We start from the raw sequence: 24,467 nt of genomic DNA on the forward strand, positions 1-24,467 counted from the left end.
TTTAAGCCCATTGCCTCTTGTTCTATCCTTAGAGGTTAGGATGAACAAATTTTCTCCCTCCTCCTTATGACACCCTTTTAGATACCTGAAAACTGCTATCATGTCCCCTCTCAGTCTTCTCTTTTCCAAACTAAACAAATCCAATTATTTCAACCTTCCTTCGTAGGTTATGTTCTCAAGACCTTTAATTATTCTTGTTGCCCTCCTCTGGACTCTCTCCAATTTCTCCACATCTTTCTTGAAATGCGGTGCCCAGAACTGGACACAATACTCCAGTTGAGGCCTAACCAGCACAGAAATAGAGCAGAAGAATGACTTCTTGTGTCTCGCTCACAACACACCTGTTAACGCGTCCCAGAATCATATTTGCTTTTTTTTCCAACAGCATCACACTGTTGACTCTTATTTAGCTTGTGGTCACACTGTTGACTCATATTAGCTATGTTAATTTGTGACCTGGATACCCATTACCTATGGAACTGAGACAGATAATTAAATTATTTTTTATTTGCTTTAATGACTTACATATATATGTTGAGTGGAGAATATGCCTGTATTGATAGAAAGAAGAGAGAACAGCTGAGAATGAAAAATACTGATTAACAGACAGCTATCAGAACAACGACGACATCTTTAAACACCTAAACTATCATATAGAAGAGAATTGATCTAAGGAAGAAATAAACCCAAAGAAATAACTCATTATGTCCATTAAATGTTACACATGAATTTGGATTAGCTGGTATCGGACATCTTCAGAGCAGTGTGGTTTTGGTCCCTTCTCTTCCGGTCTCCGACACCGTCCAGATTGTTGAAAATACCAGCATACTCTACAGCAAGGAGTAGCACTTTCTTAGGTACAAAGCTGAGGAGAAAAACAACATTTCTAGTTAGTCTAGATAGTGAAAAAATACCATCCACCCACTAATTCTAACTAACGCGGAAATAAATTAATACTACATATAAACATAAAATCAAATATGTCAGAGATGGTCTAGGTATACTTGGTCCTGCCTCAGCATGGGTGGATGATATAGACGACCTCTTGAGGTCCCTTCCAGCACTACATTTCCATGACATAATACTTTACATCTCAAACATTAGTCTTCACAGCATGTTTAACATTCCAAGTTTACAAACGAGGAAACAGACGCAGAGATATTAAGCCATTTGACCGAGAGCACAGAGCCAGTCAGTGTCAGAGGCAGTTTTAGAACTTGGGACTTCCTGACTTCTGGCCCCGAATGCCTTCCTGCAAATCACACTGTCTTATAACGAGAAGTGTGTTGGAAGCAATAGTTGAGACCACCCTTTCTTCATAGTTCTGTAGGTAACTAGTCTGAAAATTGATAGTCCAGTGTCATATCTCATTGCACATTTTTACTAGCTTTGCATTCTGTTTAACTACCAGGTACTTGGAGGTGGGGGCAGGGAGAAGAAATGCCGGAAGAGAAGTCCCATTCTTACTTTTTCAAAGCAGCAATGCAATTGGTCAGAGGCATGAACACATAAAACTTCTCCTCTCGAATTGCATCCACAATCTTCCTGCTTGCATACTCTACATCCAAAATAGGAATTAAAAGTGGCCTCCTGGTAAAAGAGGACATGTAGCTGTTACAAAACTGTAAAACTTTACTCTTGGAATCACTTATTTCAAAACTGATAATTTCCCTCCTTCCTCCCCCTTCAAATGGAAAGTTTTGCTTCTTGCAATAAGTAAAGATTCTCTATTCTTAAGCCAGGTTTACACAACATTTAGGCTGACCAAGTTACATCACTCAAGAGTGTGAAAGATTCACACCCCTGAGCAGTATAGGTAAATATATGCTATACTGACTTTCCATAGGTCTTGCATTGACCTAGTTACCGCTTCTCAGAGAGGTGGATTAACTAGTGATTGAAAACCCCTTTCCATTGCTGTAGGAAGCATCTACGCTAAGGAACTAAAGTGGCACAGCTGCAGCACCATAGCTGTGCTACTGTAGCACCTGTAGTGTAGATGTAGCTTTAGAGTCCCCCTGTAAGTAAAACGATTAGTAAAATCTGTTGATAACTGTGAAATTTTAACTAATAAATAGCACTCATACAGGGCCAGTTCTGGAGCTCACTGAAATTAACAGGAGTCTTATGCATAGAAGTTTATATGATAAATGTTTACCAAACAATGCTCTTTTGTGGCTAAGTTGTCAGATCTCTGTATGTGCAAATGCACCCATCAACTCTTACTGCAGTTACATATACAACTATGTGGGCAATTTATGCACTCACATGCACATAAAGAGGTCACAAAATTTGGCCCCTACATCAAACTAGTTGTCTTTTATGGTCTGATTTTCATTTGGTCTTATCACTGACCATTTGAGTTGTATGCTTTTGCCAGCTGTGTGTCAAAGTGCTGCATAAACTAGTTATTTTATAGAGAGAGCTAAAGTTTAGTGCTGGTGAGCTGTGCAGGTGGCAGAGCTCTAAAGACTAAGTTCTTTCTGCAGAATAACTTCCTCAGCACATCTGCCAACAAGGTTTCTTGCCTGCCTGAGTGAGGACAGTTTGTAACACCAGCAGGTGTCCACTTCAGGTTGATTCAAGAGCAAAATTTTACTTCAGGTAAGGCCACGGAATTGATGTTGGTCCCTATACACTTTGAGATGAAATTTGAAATAGTGACCTATAAGATAAGGCTATCTTGCTACCAAATCCAAGCTAGTCATTCGTGTTTGAGTGCACACAGTGCATGGTGTCCACACTCCAGGGTTACAGGGTCTGTGAACTGTACCTATCCCACAGCATCTGGTATTATTAGACTATGTCTACATTATGGAACGTATGCCAGCATAGCTATGTCGGCACAGCCTCCTAGCACAGACACAGCCAATACCAACAGAAGGAGTTTTTCTGTCAGTGCAGGAACACCACTTCCATGAATGACAGTAGCTACACTGACGGAATCACTCTGCTGTTGACATAGCTGCAGCTACTCTGGTGGTTTTGTTGGCATAGCTATGTCAGTCGGGGGTGTATTTTTTCCCCTCCAACAGCTGTGACTGACGTAGCTACACTGATACAATTTAAGTGCAGACCAAGCCTTAGGCATGTACATAATAATATCATTATCTCTTGTATATACCATACATTTGGACATGTCACATTTCTCATTTGTTCCAGTGGATGATTTCAAGCTATCAGGACTAAACCCTGCTGAGCCCTCCCTCTTGCAAAATACTATGTGGAAGTTCCCCAACGAAGCTCTTGCTGGAATGTTTGTTTGTCTGACATGGCAGGGCTTTCCCTTAGGTTCCAAGCATATACTGCCATGCCCAGTGTCCTTTAAGTAGGTATATTATCCAAACGTAAGCAAGTAAAACAAACAAAAAACAATCCATCAGTTCACCTTATGCCCTACAGTTTCGTGGGCTCCCCTCCCAGGGGTCTCTGATAATCCTTCTTGCAGCTTCCCAGGCCCAGCCAGCTCCTTTCTCAATCACGCCTTGTTCGTTAGCTTTGCTCTCATCCAGCTCTTCTAGAACAGCAGCTCCAGGACACCCTTTCTGAGCACCTGGCCCCTACCACAGGAGTTCACTTCACTCCACTGTGGTTCCTCTCTCCTAGTCACTCCCCGTACTCCTGTCCTCTGACAGGCCTTTAGAGACCCAGGTGTAGCCGCACCCCTTCTGATTGGCTTCACTGGCCACAGCTGCTCTGACACAGGGAAGCTGGACCAACTCGACCTGCAGGGGTCAGTTACTCTGTCACAGCATTTGCTACTCTCGGGGTTGTGGAGAGAGCCCTGGAGAGGACACTGGGCAGAGCCCCAGACTGGCCAAGTACTACTGCATGCAGACAGCACTCTGAACTGTCAGAATGGTTACTGACTGACTGACTAGCAGAATCACTGCAGAAATGCACAGAAAAACTGAGAACAACAATTGCATTGCTTGCAGCTGCTAGACCAGTCCTTTTTGTCTACACTGGCACTGCAATGGTGCAGTGCCATTAGGGTGGATAACATAGTTGTCAGTCTTGCTCAGAGGAAGAGCAATTACAATGATCATGTGAACACCTGTTACTGGGAAAGTGATTGCAAGGCCAATATTCTCTAGTATAGGTAACATCACACACCAGTACATGTTTATACTTCTGTGACAGTTGCAGATGTTTTAAGGGATGACTTAAACAAATTTGACTAAGTTTCCTTCCAGGAAAAGCAGCACTGAGGTGTGGCTCAGGAGGATGGGAGGCAAAGCTGGCTTTAAACGACCTGTGTATTTCTCACATTTTGGGCTGCTCCGGGGGGGCTGGAATGGCCTCTGAAGTAAATCAGAACAGCTCCAGGGCTGCTCTGACTTATGGAAGTCTTCCAAGAGCCATCTATGGGTCACTCCACATCCTAGAACAGACTCAGGTTCTCCTCTTATTTGCAACATTCCTGCATACTCCTATATAGGTTTGGACATGGAGTTCAGACATTAAGGCTTTGTCTATGCTAAAGAGCCTATGCCAGCATCACCCCCTAGTGTAGATACAGCATACGTTGACAGGAATTTTTCTGTCAGCATAGGAACACTACCTCCCTGAACGTCATTAGTTATGTCAACAGAAGCACCCTCCTTAGGCATAGCTGTGTTTACACTGCGGGTTTTATTGGCAGAGCTACATTGCCAGAGGTGTCTTTTTCACACCTCTCACTAACATGGCTAGGCCAGTACAAGTTTTAAGTGTTGACCAAGGGTTAGTGTTCTGCATTTCTCAAGCTGATGCAAAAGTGAAATGAACTAAGGCCACTTTACTTCTTAATGAGAGAATCCACATACGGGTACAATGCACTTTAACTAATGCCCTTTGAATTCATACTTTTAGTTAATGCAACTTAACTTCTTGTGTAGATAAGTCTTCGATCATCGACACACTACCATGCCTAATTTTCACCTGCCTGAAAGAAGTGTCCAGTTGAGGCATTATCCAAAAGCCAATTTAAGTCAATGGGCTTTGGTTCAGGCACTTAGTCCTCCACTTCAGCAATGTCCCTCTTCTTTACAGGTAAGTCAGCTGGACCACATACATGCTGTAGAAATGCATTTCTGAGTAAGAATCCACAGCCAGTAAGACTTTTGTGCCCTCTGTGCTCATGTCAATTATTGGTCATGTGTGCTTAAGTGGATTAATTATTCATGGTTTTGTGCACTTATAAGCCATACAAATGGTATTAAAAAGCAAAGCCAATCTTAAAATGGCTGGAGACTGAAAAAATGATTTCTACTGTATACTAATTCTATTTTCATACATGCTGTGACAGACTGACAATTTCCTGCAATGTCCTGAATGAATTTCATTGAATTAAGTTAAACCATATTGAATTAGGTTAATACCTTTGGAGTCCATTATATTAAAAATGCAATTGTGCATGTGTTATTGTAGCATTGCATATATTTCCATAGGAAGAGTAAATAGGAGAACAGCATGGCTGATAAGGCAAATGCACTCAGACTGTAACATTGTTAGAGAAACCACTCCCCTGGAGAGGCTCACATATACTAGTTCCAAATGGATTATCCAGGGACCAGACAAAGAAAAGGTTTTTGGATAAATAACTTGATTTTCAACTGGCTCAGGGTCTTCTTCTTGATCCAACAAATTGACAGAACCTCTGGTCCACAAAGGTCCCCCATCTTTAGGGTGGGGTTGGAAGGACAGGGCAAACTGAGGCCCCATAAAACTGTGCTTGTTCTGAACTCAAGCAGTGATGAACTTGTGACCACAAAGGAAACCCCTGGATGTGGTGTTGTAGGACTGCTGCTGCCAGAGCCCATGTAAGATTGCGGGGGTGGGGATCTTTGGTAAGCTTATTAGCATGCGTATAGGTCCTTTATTGATTTGAATGTGTTTTCTCTGTAGTGTTTTTACGTTAAGAATAAAGTAAAGTAGGCATGCACAGGAAGTGTTGTGTGGTATCTTATTACTCTAGCAATTATACCTGTTAACTGTCTCTGAGGAGAAAGCAAGCAGGTGTCCTCAGGCATCCTGTCTGTGCTGGGCATAACAGAGTGAAGGCAGGGAACTGTGCTGCCTGGGAATATCTTGGTCAGAAGGGAGAGAGATGTGGGTCTCCACCCAAGAAATACAACAGCTGGGGAGCTGGAAGCATGAGAGTGGGTGCCATTGGCTGAACCACGGAGGGAGAATTAGACCACTGAGAGGGCAGTTGCCCTGAATGGTGACAAATGCTAGATCTGAAGTCAACCATTTTTAGTATTCCAGATGCAATTGCTTAATACGCAAAATATAAGAAGTTTTACTTACGACACACGAATACCTGTAGATAATTCTGTATTTATGAAAGAAGGACAGACGATGGTGGTTTTAATGCCTTTCTTTCCTGCAGCCTGCAACTCAAAAGTTAATGACTCCAGAAAGCCAATTATTGCAAATTTACTTGCACTATAATCTGTAAAGAGAAGAAAAAAAGAATATTCAAAACACATTATTAGCATCAGAGCAAGTGTTACTGCCTGAATTTAAATTTTTAGGATAAAATACTTAAACTTTGGTAACAATGAGTTATACTATGCTACTTTCTCTTTTGTTTTAGGGCCCAATTGTGCAACCCTTACTCATGTTGGTGAGCATTTATTGATGTGAGTTCAACAGAACTATTCATGCAAGAGCTCACTAGCATGAGCAAGGTTTTCACAACTGGACCATTAGTTTGCACAGCATAAGACCTATAATCTGACAACATACTCTGACAAGAGTAGCTGAGATGTTGAAACAGTTCGGTTTGTTACTGGAGCTCAGGTACAGCACTGGTATGCGTGGAAAGAGCATCCTGGATATTTACATGCAAATAACAGACCAAACATCCTATTAGTTTCAGAACACCTGGAACCAGAACTACCCCAAGAAGCTTACACTGGAACAGAAACGGTTTCCTTTGCTAAACTCTAAGGGCACTACCTCCTCAATGCTGCCTTTAACACAGATGATTCCCTTCAGACCCTTCATCCAACAAACCATACTTTTTCTCTTCCAGGTTCTCACTATTATATTCTTCCCCTACCTCACCCATTACTCCATCAGAATCTTCACTGATGTCTCTTAATCCCCCATTCTTTCATGTTCAATCCCCTTCTCTTCCCTGGATATAACCTCATCAAACTCATCTGCTCCCAAGATTCTCATTATCATCCTCCTCTGGTAGTTAGATTTGAGATTCTTGCTAACTATCTCTTGTCCAGTCTTGTGGCTCTAGTTGTCTTAGACATCTGCTCTTGGATGTCCTTCTGCATGTCAAACTTGATCTTTCCAAAAATGAAATTCTCATCTTTCCTACTAATCCTTCCCCATGTCATCTTCCTCCATTACCAACAGCAACTCCATTATCCTTCCATTGCCCAGGCCTGCAGTGTGGATGTCATTAAGGTTCCACAAACATCTTTAATTCAGGCTATTCCTAACTTTTCGTGTTTGTCTTTGCAATCTTAAGAACATTCTTTTAACAAGTTTTTTTAAAGAATAAAAAGAAGTGTAATATTCCTCTCTCTCCACTTGTGCTTGAAGACTAAATTCAATAAATGATTGCAGGTGTAGTCTTATTCTTTGAAGCAGTGTGTTACATGTGCATGAGTAGCCCCATTTTACAGACAGAAAGATTCTGCCAAATCTAACTACTCAGATATGCTGACAGGAAGTGTAATTAAGTGGCTGAAAGTTAGGTTGGCCAAGTTAAAGTCATGATTGCATTCTTAGATTCTCAATGGAGTATGTGGTCTTGCCTAACAGAAGGTTGGAAGAACACAGAATTATTAATACCAATCAATGGAAGAAGGAAGATATACTCCTAATTGCCTGGTTGTTAGCACAATGGTATTTTGAGAGGAAATACGTGGAGCTGAATGATCCATTTTGTCTGCGTGGAATGCAAAAGTGAGAGGTCGGGAAGCATACAACATGCGGATGGTCTGTTCAGGAACTTTAATAGCAAGCTCGACTGAGAAAAACACAAAAGGAAAATGGAGCATTTTAACAGCTTATAACTCACTGAATCAGAATGGATTTTCATGGTGATCATAAAAGGCACTTCTTATGACATCAGGAACATCCCCCTACTAAATATAAAGTTCTAGTTGCAAACCATGGAGGCAATAGAGCTCTTTTCAAAAAGTCAGAAAAAATGATAATGGGAAATTTTAGGCAACGTTCCTCCAGGGATCACCGCTGTGTCCCCGTAATAATTGAATTACTGGTTTGCTATGGTGTGTATTGCTCTTTCCAGTCCATGAAGCCTGAAGGAGGCTTGTTTATGCTAAACAGGCATAATCAACATAGTTCTCTCCTTCAATCTGCTCATAATTTTTTACAACTACTTGCAGGCTTTTCATGAGTTTATACTATCTTTGCATAATAAATTAAGACAACTTTCCTTTAAAAAGCTGGGTGAGATTTCAGAAGTAAAATCATTAACTCTGAGTGTACATTTAAATTGATTCAGAATACCTCTATAGCACACTAACCTGTCATTTTATTGGTACCAATAAGTCCAATTCCACTTGAGATACTAACCAAGTGTCCACGGTTACAGGCAATCATAGCTGGAAGGAAGGCTTTGCAAGTCTATGGAGCACAGAAGAATTAGGCATCAGTTAAAATTAGTTCATTCTATAATTAGGTTTTACAACTTCAATTACTTTTCAAAGCTTCACTTTTGAAAATAGGAGACTTTTAAGATAATGACTTTTCAAGGAGTAAGCGTTTCCCTAAAATCATGGAGGTTTATCAGCACGGAGATTATTCTTATTTCATCCGTTTAGTGTTTCCTTCTGGCTTTACTTTGCAAGGCTCACTGAAGTGTTTTCAGTTAGGTTTTTCCAGTCATATTGATCCACTAGGGGGAGGTAGAAGCCAACTTGTCAGACAGATGGAGGGAAAAGGATGATAGTTGTAGGCAGAGGTGGCCTGTTAGCCATGCGGCAATTTTCCAAAAAGGGCCATATTTTTGGATTTTAATGTATCTACCCTAAACGCCCCCACATTATACATCATTTGAAATCTTATTTTATGTACTATGGCAAGACACCTTTCACCTCAGCTGGTTTGGTGTTTCTCCCTCTGACTGTGGGAGTCTGGTGCCCCACTCTAGCAGTTTTTAATTCCACACTTTGGTTTATTTTTCAATATTTACAAGGTGGGCCTCAGAGTAGGCCAGAGGAGCTCTCTTGAACAAAACAAAAGACCAAATTCACAATGCAAAAATAAATACCTTTCCCTGCCCCCTCTCCGTGGTGTTGCCTTACCACGCTGACTTCTCGTTGGCAGTTCTTCCACAAACAGAAGTTAACTTGGGTTTTTCCCCTATGGGGAGGAGAGCAGTCTTCCACCCAGCAGAAGCCTTCCCTCCCTACTGCCACAAGTCCTCCTGCAACTTGTTTCTCTACCCTCCCTCAAACCAGAAAAGGGTTTGTTTTTTTTTAAGGATCACCAGAGGCCTTTAATTGGTTCAGGCATCTCAAGCTAACCTGAGAAGTTCTTTTCAGTTCACAGGGAAAAGGGCCTTTACCATTCTAGGGCTGATATATCTGCCTTCCACCACTCTTTTATAGCTGTCTGGTCTGATTTTGCCACAATATATTTAGATGAAGTATGATGTGAAGCTGTCAAGTAGTGCCACAAGCCTGAAACAATGGTACCCAGAATGAGAAAGTGTCTTTTTTTGCACTGTTCCAGAACATGGCTGCAACATGGCTACTGTTTAAGTTAATTTCAACACCTTACTGTGCTGTATATTGGTCAAATCTATCAGACAACAATTTAGTAAAAGACTTTTATTGGTTTTGCATGGGCAAGTTTGTTTTTTTTCCCTCAGAAGTGATGAAGCTGTTTAGCATGTGGCAAAAATAGTGACTAACACTTTGCAATTTGCTAACATGAAATACTTCGACTATTAAGAATATGTGATGTGAAAACATCTCACTGCAGATTATAAAGTTTCTATACAGTATTTTCGATTAAAATTTGCTGACCAAGTCATTCTCACATTGAAGGTTGTGCACCAGTATCAGTAGATTGTGTGCCCATAGCCTGTAATGCAGAGTGGATAGATATAAATGTATGAGAATTCCTAATGCTTCACCCTTAGTACGCTTTTGTACATACAGAGTAGCTTCTAGCAGGGCCAGCTCCAGGCACCAGCATTCCAAGCAGGTGTTTGGGACGGCAATCTGCAAGGGGCGGCAGTCCATGTGTTTTTGCCCCCAAGCAGCACGCTGAATTGCCGCAACGGATGGCGGGGGCAGTCTGTGAGCTGTTAGGGCAGCACGTTTGTTTCCGTAGCAGCGAAAATTCAGTGACAGCTTCTATGTTCAGCTGGCAGCAGCGACGCAGCTTCTGTCTTCTGGGATGAAGAGAGAAGCTGCTGCTGAATTGCCGCTGCTGCGGAAACGCACGTGCCGCCTTAACGGCACACAGACTGCCCCCACCATCTGCAGCGGCAATTCGGCGCGCTGCTTGGGGCGGCAAAAACAGCAGAGCCGGCCCTGGCTTCTAATCTGCCTGGTAGAAGGTTTTCATTTGTAATTGTCTATGTATGTAGTACTAGCCTTTGAAATATTCTAGAAACTAGCCTTTTAATTGACTTATACATAGGTCAGTATTAGAGATGACAATACATGGCTTCATATTACGAATATGCAAAAACTATGAGAGAAAGAAATGATATAACAAAAGTAGTGAAAACAAAATCCACAAACAAGTCCCTGCTCTGCGGTGAAGAGCATGGCACAGCTTCACCACCTGTCATGGGGTCACTCACCACACCGGCACCTCCTGCTGGGCACTTCAGGAATTAGCTCAGTCCCAGTGGGTGCATCCTCAGGTGGTGGTGGCTCTCCTGTCCTTGCCTCCGCCTACAGACCTGTTACGGCTCCAGGACCGGCGCTAGGGGTTTGAGCGCCCTAGGCGGACGGCAATTTCGCCGCCCCGCGTGGTGGTCCCACGACTCTACTGGAGCTGCCGCAGTGGTGCCTGCGGAGGGTCCGGTGCTCCGTGGCTTCAGTGGAGCTGCTGCACTCATGCCTGCGGGCAGTCCACCGGAGCCATGCGAGCAGCCGACCGTCCGCAGGCACGACTGTGGCAGCTCCACCGGAGCCGCCTGCCTCCCCCTCCGGCAAAACGGTGCCCACCAATTATTCTGGCGCCCTAGGCAATTGCCTAGGCTGCCTAAATGGTAGCGCCGGCCCTGTACGGCTCCTTTCTCTCAGTGTCTGCTTTGTGGCACAGCCCTCCGGCCATGTCACCATCCGGTTTCTCCCTCTTCCAGGAGACTCCTCCAATAAAAGAGTCCAGCTGCTTCTCGCAGCAGCTTGGCAGTCCACAGCCGGGATACTCCTTCAGCGGCTAGTGTGGCGGAGGGATCCAGACCTGCCCACTACTCCGGGCCCCAGTCCACGGACCCTACAAACAGCTGCTTCCTGCTGCCTCCTTCTTCCAACTGTCTCTATTCCCTGGCCACTTCCCCGCAGCCTCAGTGCCTTCTCCTCTTGCCTCTGGCTCCAGCTCCTTTGCCCTCTTCCCAGGGCATCAAGACTGTAAGTCCTGGCAGCCTGCCAGGAACCCTCTAGGAAGCCAGTTGTCTCCCCAGGGCTCCCTGCAGCAGATTCCTTCAGTCTGATCTACAGCTTCCTTTTACTTGGGCCAGCTGGGCCCTGATTGTCTGCAGCCAGCACCCTAATTGGCTGTTTCCTGTGCAACCACTCCTTTGGCTGCCTTGCCCTCAGCCTCCCTAGGCTGGTTTTAACCCTCTCAGGACCAGTGCGGGGCAGGTGCCCTGTCATACCACCATATCCACAACAATATGACAAACCCATTTGACCCTGAATCACATCCAGAGGTCCTTATCAACATATCTAGTGGAATATGTGTAACATCAGATGTATAAGACTACTGGAAACAGATAATGTTGGTGAAGAACAAATTCAGTGGCAATTGTTCTTAGTCACTCAATAGGACCTGTGCCTACGTCCCTCTTGCATGCTGATGGACCACTGAGAATAACATACAAAATTGAATTACGACATCAGCTGAAAGATCAGGCTGAAAGAAACTATGACCTAAGATCATGCAACAGAGAAACTACAGTATACATCAGAGATGCTATGGCTGTCATACAAATGATGGCTGGAGACAAATTCCACACATCTGATAAACTGGCTGCTGAGTACTTGAGGCAGATTCTAAAAGGATTTGACAAAGCCAGTTCTGCAACCAAAGTGACCAATATGACAACAGTAACCCTGTGAAAATTGGAGAAAAACAGCATCAGACAGGATCTAAGGTTGGCTGCAAGAAATATCAGGCAATTGGTGGATGTCCTATACATCCATGGAAAAAGTTTCTAAAAATGGCATCCAACAAGCAGTTGCTTGTAAAATTCCTCTGTGAATGTATGGTTCAAAATGCAGCTGAGAGTGTAGGGACACATACAACACAAACAATCCTTCTTGCTGGAGGCTTTTCCAATGGTGAAGTAACAAAGTAGAAGTATCGAAGAAGCCCGAGTTTGTACAGTACTCAAGAGGTAGCGGACACAAGGATGCTCTTTATGTGTATGTGTCAGTACAGCTTTTGGATCTCTTAGGGTCAATGGAACCATAGTAATTATGTCACCTGATATAGATGTTTTGGATCTTTCTGGAACACATGGATAACACGTGGATTGAAACAGGCACCATTACCGGCACATCGGACAAGTGTAACTTCATATCTGCCTATGCAATCTGTGATACACACACTCCTGACATCTGCAACATACTTCCTGCTTTACATACAATAACAGGATATGACTGTGTCATCCCTAACTGGTATCGGGGGAAAAAAATCTGTGTTTAATCTTGTCAAAACAAAGGAAGCGGACTTCTTCAGAGATCTTGCCAAATAGGGAGAGGGTGACGGACAACTTCTTCATTAGAGAAGTTGGTGGCAGTGTCTGTGGTCAGAAATTCTTTCTTGCACAGAGCTGTGTACTTGCCAAGGCAATGAAAATTGTGATAACTCACATACTCTTGACAGAGATCATGATGATAATGATGACTAGAAATGTCAAATTATATCTGTATAAATTTATTATTAGATTTTGTTTTATTCTTTAAACTGTTGTTGTGATGCTTTGAAGCCACAAAAATCTAGTTTTATGTCTTGAAATAATACATAGTGTCATTAAGCTAACAGAAAAGAATGCAAATATTTCAGACTGGTCAATTTACGGTGTTTATGGTGTCATTGTTTATCTTTGTTGCTATGGTACCAGCACCACTTGACAGCGCCACATAATACTTCATATTTAAGTAGACATAATAAGCTTTTAAATTATGCACAATGTGGATGTGTGTAGATAGGATACATTAAGTCGACCAAATTGGTGGTGCCTTCCGCTCGCCTATATGAGGCTATAATTTTCCTACACAAAGAGTTCAGTCGCAGCAAACTGCTGAGTAAAAGCTTCTAAGTGTAATAAAGCTATTTTCCATTTTGCCCTTAAATATCAATCAAATAGAGGAACCTGGTAGTCACAGATTTTCCATAATCACTAACTGATTCAGTTACGCTCTGCCCTGTTTCATTTCTCTATTTTCCAGCAGGTGGGACAAAGCAGAACACTTTGCATGACCCCTCTCCAGAACTTTGAAACATGAGGGTTGGCTTCCAACACAGGACGACACAGGTTGGATTACCTATAACCAAAATAAAAAGTGCTCTGTCAGAGCAAGCACGCCAAAATTAAATAAGTACAGAGTGCTTTGAAACTTGCGATTACTAATTATGACTCATTCTTTGTAAAGTAAGCACTCTTTGGCAAATCCTCTCCCTCAGCTTCTCCAAGGCCATGGAGGTCAGTGACAGCCACAGAATCAGTGTGGACCCTCTGCATATGTTGGGAGAAGTACTATTATAGGACCTGGCATAGAGTATCCATGAGTCCTACATGCTGGGGAACTGTGCTGTTGAGGCTTATTGCAGTCCAGCACAAAGGGATGGAGGAAGACAGGCACAGAGTAAGGAGATTTGCATGGTCTGAGGAGGAGGCGACCCATGATGGTCTCATGGAAACTGTAAAGTAACCTCTGCTTCTTCTCCTATTACTTAGGCTTTGTGCAGTGACCAGGATTTTTCCCCGTGGAAGAAAACCTTGTGAATGTTAATCTGCCAAAATCCCAGTGGCTCAACTGGCCAAATTCTCCAGGTATTTTCTTCCCCACCTGGTACCTGCAGAAATATTCTGAGAAGGAATTGTTTGCAATGAGGCTCTGTAGAGAACTGGATCTTTCATTACTGGAAACCAAACACTGAAGGTGGATAAGTGAGTCTTTTGCTTTGTCTCTACAGGCAGGAGAATGCTGCGAGATGAGAGAGTTCTCTACTGAAAACAATATTAGCACATCTGTGAAGTTGCTTGGTGTCTCTTTCCTTTCCCTTTCCTTTCTATGCACACATAAAGCCACCACAGTTAGCTTCTCTATTAAAGGCATTCACTGTCCACATTATTTCAGCTACTACTGTTACAACACTTTATCTCTGGAGGGCTACAAGCTTGGAACTATACAGCATGCTTTCCCCCAGTGTCAGCTTCTCGCTGAGCTGGAAGTGTTAATTCCACCTTGAGACATATCTACGCTAGCTCAAATAGAGTGTAGCCATGTTGGTGTGAGAAGAGGGAAGGGAGAGCTGCCCTGAGCACATGTTAAGCATCTCAGACATGTACATGTGTGGATCGGCTTGCCCATCCCGCTCCCCACACCACCTCAGCTATGCTCTATTTTTAGGATGCTAGCTTCATCAGAGCTAGCAAGGGTATGTCTCCTCAAGCGGATATTTACACCTTCCAGCTCTAATGCGGACAAAGTCATAATTATCATTGGCCCAGAACGAGAGAAAACTCTTGGATGGGAAGTGCAAATGGCTTCAGTACTAGCGAACTCAGAAGTAAAGTTACTGATAGTACTATTGACCTCATTAATTCCCAGAGGACTCAGTTACAGTGTAGATCAGGGCAGGGCTGGGTTGCTGTAAGAGCTGTTACACCAATTCTAAGCCACTGGAGGATCCCCTGTGCTGGGGTGATAGGCTTGTGGCCCTAAAGCCACATAGTCATGTATTTTGTGTAGGTTTTCATATTACAATGTGTCTTCAATTCAAGCAAAGATTTGAGCCTGTGTCTTCTAAAGGTGTCTGTCAATTCTAAGGAGGCAAGGATGCATTGGGAATAAGATAGTTAATTAAATCTTACTTGCAAGTGAATTAAATATAGAGAATGGGAAGTTAGAGCAGTAATGGAAAAATATGCAGCTTGAGTATTATTACTATATTAACAACCTCTTTTATTACAGTAGCACCTACAGGTCCCAGTCAAGACCCAGGCCCATTGTTCAAAAACAGTGAGAGAGAGTCCCTGCCCAAAGTACTTGGAACTAGATTTTCAAAGATATTTAGCTTTCTAAAGATGCAAACAGATGACTACTGGAATTTTCAAAACTGGCTAAGTGCCCACTAGGAGCATACGTAACTTGCTTAGCTATTTTTGAAAATCTCACTAGGCACCTATTGTTCCTAAAACTTTTGAAAATCTGTCTCTTACAATCTAAATAGATAAGATACAAAAGCACAAGGGAAAGGAAGTATTACTATCCCTATTTTATTATTGGGAACTGATGTATAAAGAAGTTAAGTAAACTTCTCGTTATAGGGAAAATAGGGTGTTATTTTAATTACTTAAAATATAGGAGGGGCTCGGGAATAACATTTAATGATTTTTACCTCTATATAGGTTACTTTGGATTGAAGCTGTGAGAAATAACCCAGTTTGGTGCACCTTCTATAAATGTATTAAAAGACTAAGCAAGCAGTTATAGAACAAATATGAATTTAAGCAACATATGTCACAAGCTAATTTGAGTTAAAGTTTTCCTAACAACTTACAATGGTATAATGCAACAGTCACATTAAGGCTATAATTAAAACCTAATCAGTAATTCAATGGTTCAATTTATCTACTTTGCCAGTGAACAGGTCAAGGAAAACAATTCTGTTAAGATTTTGCAGGAAGGTTAATGGGAGAAGCTATTCCCTTTTATTTTAAGCCTTTAGCTAAGGTTCCATTAAAGGCAGAGGTTATTTCTTGGTCTTTATTTTGAGGAAGTACAGCACTTAAAATAGTTTCTTAGTAACTTCTTCCTCTGGTTGCTTTCTCCTGCTAAGCTTTGTGTTCACAGAAATCATATCAAGCTTCTATTCATTTACTCTATTTCGTCTCCCCACTTGACAATACCTGCATTTTTCTGCCAGTCATACACAGTTATAGAAAGTTTTCTAGAGACCTATACTTAAACCAATGTCATTCTAAAGCTGCTATGACCCAGGATCTCTTCATGTTAGATAACACTTGGGGGTTTAGTGTCTACTTTGAGGGGCAGTTGCGACACACACACACACACACACACACACACACACACACACACACACGGGCCCTGGAGCGATTTCAGTGTCCTTGAATTGCTCTACAGAAGGATTTTTGTATCTTCTTCTCAAAGTCTTTAGCTCATATGATTGGTCTTAGTTTGGAACTATGTTTATTGATAAAATGTAGCTTGGAGTTCTTTTGCATGTCATGAGGAAAGTTTGGTCTCCTATTTCTCAGCTATAGACTTCAGGTTTGGCTTAGCTGGCGGTCAGAGTCTTTCACCTCTTCTTCTTTGGATGTCTGGTCCAGGGAACAAAGCATGATACAACTTTGGGTGTTATGTGATCTGAGAGAGCCCCACCTTCTTTCTGCATGGTTAGCATCTTTTGAATCAGTGACTTCTCTACTCAGCCTTGGGACACTCTTGTCTAATTAGGGGTTCCAGCATGTCAGCTATAGTTCATTGTGCACCAATGACTTGACACCTTGATCCTGAGGTCATATAGAAGATGCCAGTTCAGTATGTATGTATCTTGCACCAATTTGTTGATAATCACAAACGGATGTTCTCGAAAACAAGACGCAAGGTGCCGCCATGTGATAAGGAACTGGTAGGCAAACTTCTGCTTATGACCAAGACATGTCCTAATTGTTTAAATATAATTAATAGCTATTCAGCATCCACACATCCACTCATTCCCACACACCATTGTGACTGTGAATTAATTATGACAGGGGGAATGCAACTCTGAGAAGTGGGGCAGATGCTAGGACAAGTGAATGACTGTACTCTAATAACCTGTTGCCTACAAGCCAGAAAGCTGCTTCAAATATCTCTTAGTAATGCTAACTTTCATTAAGCATTGAACATTAAACTATCATTAAATATTTCACACAGGACATCTGTAAAAGATCCAAAGAATTTAACCTAGATTGCCTCAGGTTTCAGTCCAGTGTCTTAACCCCAAGCTCATCATCCTTGTTCACAGTTAAGCCCCCTATGTTTTCAGTCTTTTTTTAAAAATTGGGATGACTACAGCTACAAGACTGTATGGAGTCAGTTGTGGCTAATGATTTCCTGTCCAATGAAAGTCAAGTCATTTAAGGCTAAATTTTCAATTTTGTTGTTTAATGATGAGTGCCTCAGTTTTTGGGTGCGCAGCTTGACACATCTATGGCCTGATTTCTGGAAAACTCCAAAACTCCAGCTGAAGTCAGTGGAAATTGTGAGTATTCAGCAACTCAGAAGATCAGGCATTATGGGCCAGATTTTCAAAAGGACCTTAGCACCTAAAAATGGGGTTAGATTTTCAAAATAGATCAGCTCCCATTCAAACACCAAAATAAGTGGCCAGATTTTTTTTTAAAAAAGCACTCAGCACAATGGATAACAATCCAGTCATAAATGTCACAGTGGGAATTACTGGCTGCTAAGCTGTTTTGCAAGTCGCATACAGAGTTCTAAAAATATGCACTAGAGTTAGATGACACTTTTCAAAAGCTGACACTTCACCACTTTGTGTCTTTCCCTGACTCCACAATCTCTAAAACGGGACAATTCTCTATTAACCGTTGAAAAGTGCTTTCAGACCCTAAGAATAAGGGATCTGTACAAATACCGGCTGCTGAGGACAGATGGTACAGGAAAAAAAACCAACAACCCAGAATTCTATTTGAAATTTATGGAAAGCAAAGGAAAAATACCAGTTACAGATGTGCAGTCCTGCAGACTGGTGTAGGAAGTATAGTTTAAATATGTAACAGCTTGTGTTTTATGAAGGTGAGAATAGGAAGAGACACAAAAAATAGAATTCTATCATCACTAACTGCAGTCACAGCTGTTATAGAGAGTTCTGTTTCTTGACTTAGCAATACAAAGCCTTTGGGTTTACACTAAAGAGCATTGTCATGTTTTGCTTTTAAGATCAGTGCACGTAATTTTTTGGCAAGAACAGTTTGGGTGCCTGCTCCTAGTCAAATCATACCTCATAGAGGAGCAGAGTTTGCAAGCTAGTATTTTTTCAGCCTGGCATTTGTCACAAGTTGAACCAAAACCAAACAGTGCTCCATTTCTAAAAGGAGTTTCTGAATACTAGACAACCTAAGTTAAACATATATTGCCCACTTCTGAAGAAATTGGGTGCTAGTGCACTTTCACAGTTATCCATGGAAAAAATATATTACCCAGAACTGGGCCATGATGTTCACTCTCATAGTTTTCTCCATATCAGCATCTGGAAGGTCAAGAAATGTTTTCATATTTGCTATGCCTGCATTATTGACTAGGATATTAACATCCCCAACTTCTTTTCTAACCTGAAAGGAAAAAAGGGAAAACCAAGCTATTATATTCATGCTATTTGTGCTTTATGTTTATAAAAACATGAAGTGATCTGTTCTATGTACTGCCTGAATATTTGCCATTATTATTTATTACCAATACTGTGGAAGCAGACTACATTTGGCAGGTGTTTTACAACACAGAGAAAGGCAATCCCTCATCCTGAAGAGTTTATACTCTCAGAGGATTACTTTCAGATTCACATATAACTTTTCAATTAGTGTACATGCCTAGAAAGGAGTTAATGTGAATGATGGTATTTTACCAACCAACTTCTAACGCTTGAGTATGAAAAAACTCTTCAAGGAACAGATTTCTGCCTGTAGTTTAAGGGTGTAATTTCTAAAGTGTTGCACACTAACTGGCTTAGGTAAACCCTGCTGGTGAGAACTAAGCACTACATTAATGTGCAGTAGGAAATGCATAATGTGTGTCAGCAAGGTCTAAGTGGGCCAGTTAGTGCATAACATGTTAGTACACTTTAGAAATTACACACCATCTAGCACACATTGTTCCACATGTAGACAAGCCCAAAGTCTGTCCATTTAAGAATAATCCATGTCATAGGAACACAGAAAATTCAAGGTGCTTGATCCACTTATGTTTAGCTGGCAGAGTCAATGTGTTGGAAACTTCTTATGGACCTGGGATAATTTCAGTATATTAGCTTACCTGGTAATGTGTACTGTGTGCATATGATTATTCTTGTATTCCATTTAAAAAAACAAATATCACCAACATCATTATTAGCACTGGATGAATTTTTTCAGAGGAGTAGTTTATTCATAAAAAAATGCAGTTTTGGGTGGACCCAAACTATTTCCGAATTTGTGTCAAGCTCACCAAATAGTTTTAACTGAGCTGAAAGAGTCTAAATGTTTTGATAATGTTGAAACATCCTTTTGATTTTCAGGCATTTTGACAAAAGCAAAGCACTGACAAAGTAGCTAGAAGAGGAGGTGCTTCCCTTATAATCTTTAGCCTAGCAGTTAGGCCACTCACCTAGGATTTGGGAAATCTGGCTCGAGTTCCACACTCTGCATGATGTGTTGAAGGTATTTAGGTAGTGGTGTATTCTAAATACCTTCCACATTGCAGGAGAGCACTATAACCACTGGACGATGGGGCTTTCTTAATCTCACCTGTGGAAGCTGTTCCACTTTGGCCAGGTATAGACTATAGACCTATATCGCTCAGGGGTATGAAAAATCCGCACCTTTGAGCAATGTAGTTATACCGACCTAACCCCCCATGTAGACAGTGCTATATTGATGGAGAGCTTCTCCCCTTGACATATCTACCACTTCTCAGGGAGGTGAATTAACTATGCTGACAAGAATAGCTCTCGTCAGTGTAGCAGCATCTCCACTAAAGTGCTACAATGGTGCAGATGCACCTGAAGAAAAGCCCTTAGTATCAATAATTAAATAGTCATGGAGGAAGGACTTCAACTTGGGTCTCCCACATCTTAGGTGAGTGCCCTAAGTACCAGGCAATAGAGCCATACTTACTCATTTTCTCTCGCCCAATGGCTATCCATTGTCATCCACAGTATCCAGTGGCATTCATAGTCATAGAAAAGTCTTTGGGCCTGGGAACGAGACTGAGAATAACTCTGTAGCCTGGTAGTTACGGTACTCATGTAGGATATGGGAGACCCAAATTGAAGTCCTTGCTCAAAGACTATTTAATGGAAAAGTGGAAAAGCTTCAACAGAAGAGACTGAGAAAGCCCCACACCAGAACAGTTCAGAGGCTTGGCACTCTCCTGTAGTGGGTAAACCCAAGTTCAAAACTCTTCTCCATATCAAGCAAAGCAGGGAAACAAACACAGGTCTTCTATGTGAGTGCTTTAACCACAGGTCTAAAACTTATAAAGAGAGGCAACACTATCACCTCCTCATCCAGTGGTTTTTGCTTTTGTCAAAATGCCTGCAAATCATAATGGATTTTTTGGGTCAAAATGAAACAAAAACATTTCAATGTGACATTACCAAAATGTGTCAACTCTTTTTAATGTTTTGATTTGCTGATAAGTGTCATTTGACAAAAACAATTTTTTTTTCAGCATTGCCAGCAAACCAAAAAATACATACTTTCTTCACCCAACTCCACTCACTACATTCAGCAGTCAGTTAGGAAATGCTAATATTAAGATTGCATCTACCAGCTTAACTGCCACTTTTGCATATGCTTTCACAAGAGAAATAGAGTACACCACTACCTAAATATAATGCCACCCAATATAACGTGAATTTGGATATAACACAGTAAAGAAGTGTTCTGGGAGGCGGGCAGAGGGGCTGCGCACTCCCGTGGATCAAAGCAAATTCAATATAACACAGTTTCACCTATAACGCGGTAAGATTTTTTGGCTCCCAAAGACAGTTCCTATATCAAGGTAGAGGTGTATATGGAAATTTAGACTTTATATCAGTTTTAAAATTGTATTTCTTAAATGGTTTAATTTTGATAGGTTTTAAAGTAACTTCAAGATGAAGATTCCAGAAGATAAGCGGTTTGATGTACAGCCTAGTTTCAAAATAGAAAGATTACTGTAAATTGTCTTGTTTGCAAGAAGAATGACCCCATTGATCCTTAGTTGTTTAAAACTTATTTTTAATGTAGTGAAGGATGAATGTTAAGTGACTGAAATAGACCATAGCAACAATCAGTCAATTTTATAGGACTTTTGTTGAACTTTTCGTAACCTGATGATTCCATATCATCATAAGACCTTTTCACCCAGATAAGACCATGCCAGCTTCCTCAAAAGTAGTCTGGTGTTCAGGGTTTGTTTTTTTTTTGGGGAGGGGTGGAGGACCATGGAGGAAGGACACAGTGTAACAGTCTCTGTAGCATGGGAAACACTGAATATTTTTTAAATTGCTGATTTAAGTGGGACTTTCCCCAATACAGATGCTAGTTTGGGGTAACCTAATTTAAACCTGATTGAACCAAGTTGAATGGCTCTAAGGTAGGTCTCACACTCAAGGTATATGTTGGACTTAAAGACAGGCACTGCAAGGCAAAGTTTGAAAATCTAAGAATCAAGGGTAAGGCTGAGAAGCCTTTACTTTTTGGGTCAACAAGCCACCTGGGGGAAGACTGATGTTCCTGAATCCTCAAGACCCAGCCACATTGGGCAGAAGTTGTCAAGATATCAACAAACAGGCCATGCCAGCCTTAGGTCAGTCTCTCTACACCTGAAGAAGGTTTGCTAGCAAGAAGTGCTGTGCCGGTATCATCATCCTCTGGTTCCTTGACTGCATACTCTGTGAGAGAGACAGGGTGAATGAGGTAGTATTTTTAAATGGACCAACTTCTGTTGGTGGAAGAGACAAGCTTTTGAGCTGCATAGAGATCTTCACCAGAAAAAGAGCTCTGTGCAGTTCAAAAGCTCGTCTTTTCCACCAACAGAAGTTGGTCCATTGAAAGAAATTACCTTACCCACCTTGTCGCTCTCATATCCTGGAAACAACATGGCTAGAACAACATGTCCTGTGTTACATGTTTTGAAATTGTATTCTGTAATTTCGGGTAAGCAAGGGTTCTCAAACTTCTGCTTATGAAGAGTGTTCTGTTAAAGTCTATACTATACTGTCTCTTTTAGGGCATGGAACGAGGAAAGTATTAGCCACTCCATTGCAACAGAATTCTAAAAATAAATCTTTACAATTGGCTTTGAGGATGTGATGCAGACAGATAAAAAATTGGTTTCAGTATTAAGATTCTAACAGGTACTAAGTTGTAAATTTCACTAAAGTTGATAAAATTCTTTAGTTGGGATTTATAACCAAATAGACAGCCACCTTCTTAAAAACTCTCTAGAATATCTAAGGATTGATTATTTGTACTTTGTTAAATCCTTTAATTGATTACTTCATTTTATTCCAATGATCTTTTTATTGTATGTGGAGCTTGCCAAGCCAATTTGCAGCAGCCCTCATCAGTGAAGTGCAGAACCCTCAGACCAACACCAAATCCAGTCATCAGTGATGTGTCATGTTGTCTGTCTTTAGCCACAGCTACAAGTGGGATCCTCTCATTGGCCTCAGGTGTGAAGGCTGGCTGCACATTGAACCAGGCTTATTCAAAATTGGCTTAGAAGGTCCCATGAGCAGAATGGCAAATCAAAGCCAGATATACATGCGGTCAAGTCAGTTAAAAGAGACTGGTTTCTGACGTCAATGGCAGACCATTCTTCATTCCACACTGACATCACAGAGAAAGTAGTGTCAAGTAGAGCCACAACAGGTGCCTCAATAAGCACACTCTTGGGCAGTGGAAGAGGTCTGTGTAAAGTGATAAGGTTGGATTTGCCTGATCTTTGCAACCATTCTGTACGTAATATCCTCACAATGGATGTGAGGAGAAGAGATGTTACTTAACACAGGAAGCCATGGTACTGGGGCTGGTCAAATTGTCCTAATTATGATGTGCATAGTTGAGAGTAGTTGTGTATCAACCAACTTGATGTGAGATGAATGAGGCTGACTGTGTTTCATGGCATTTCTCTGTCTGAAAGGATGGATCCCGCACAGCTTTCTACTGTTGAGATCACTGTTATAAACACATTGCAGATGGTCATGCAGTATATCAGGAGCTCCCACTCTGAACAGGAATCAGAGCTGCCTGACCTGCTGCGTGACATGGAAAGAAACAACACCAGATTACTTCTGGCATTCACGGAGCAGCTGAACATGGTGGACTGTTGCTTCTAGGCTCGGAAACAAGCACTAAGTGGTGGGATTGCATCATTGAGATCACACAGGTTTAAGATGATGAGTAGTGGCTGCAGAACTTTTGGATGTGGAAAGCCACCTTCCAGGAACTGTATGAGGTGCTCATCCCAGCACTGTGGTGCAAGGACTCCAAAATGGAGAGCTGTCCTCTCGGTAGAGAAGTGCATGACAATCACTTTGTGAAAGCTGGCAACTCCAGACTACTACAGGTGGGTCATGAATCAATTTGAAGTTGGAAAGTCGACCATTGGGGCTGTGTTAACGTAAGTGTGCAGGGCCATTAATTATATCCGGCAATGGAGGACTGTGACTCTTGGCAATGTGCATGGAATAGTGGATGACTTTGCGACAATGGAATTCCCTAACTGTGAAAGGGTGATAGATGGCACACACATTCCAATTTTGGCCCTGGACCATCTTGCGACAGCGTACGTCAATAGATGGGGTACTTCTCTATGGTATTACAGGTGCTTGTGGATCACCATGGGCATTTCACTGACATCAACGTGGAGTGGTCCAAGAAGGTGCATGATGCACGAATCTTCAAGAACGCTGGCCCGTACAGAAATCTCCAAACAGGAACTTTTTTCCCAGACCAGATTCCAGTGGGGGATGTTGAAAGGACAGTGATCCTGGGAGACCCAGCACACCCCTTACTTCCATGGCTCATGAAGCCTTACATGGGAAAACTGGACAGCAGCAAGGAGTGCTTCAACAATAGGCTTAACAGGTGCAGAATGACAGTGGAATGTGCCTTTGGCAGATTAAAAGTGCGCTGGCACTGCCTTTATGGCAGGCTAGGGCTAAATGAGGAAAACATTTCCATGGTCACAGCGACCCGCTGCGTACTCCATACTAGAGTGAAAAATTTCTCCCAGGGCACAGGGGTGGATTGCCTTGCTGCTTAATTGAGCAGCCAGATACCAGGGCTACCAGAAGGGCAC

General features: G+C 41.8%; 1 protein-coding gene across 1 annotated transcript in view; it reads right to left on the minus strand.

Moving 5' to 3' along the window:
• Positions 1–580: 580 nt before the first annotated feature.
• Positions 581–24,467, minus strand: part of LOC115645052 (epidermal retinol dehydrogenase 2-like) — a 32,025-nt gene continuing 8,138 nt past the window's right edge. The window contains exons 4-8 of the mRNA XM_030549455.1: positions 18,623–18,754; positions 8,505–8,604; positions 6,295–6,439; positions 1,468–1,590; positions 581–865 (exon numbers count right to left, since the gene is read on the minus strand). Of these exons, the coding sequence (XP_030405315.1) occupies positions 736–865; positions 1,468–1,590; positions 6,295–6,439; positions 8,505–8,604; positions 18,623–18,754 (630 nt within the window). The 3' untranslated portion in view covers positions 581–735. The remainder of the gene's footprint in view (positions 866–1,467; positions 1,591–6,294; positions 6,440–8,504; positions 8,605–18,622; positions 18,755–24,467) is intronic.

Source organism: Gopherus evgoodei, chromosome 2 (genome assembly GCF_007399415.2).
Source record: "Gopherus evgoodei ecotype Sinaloan lineage chromosome 2, rGopEvg1_v1.p, whole genome shotgun sequence".
NCBI classification, from domain to species: domain Eukaryota; kingdom Metazoa; phylum Chordata; order Testudines; family Testudinidae; genus Gopherus; species Gopherus evgoodei.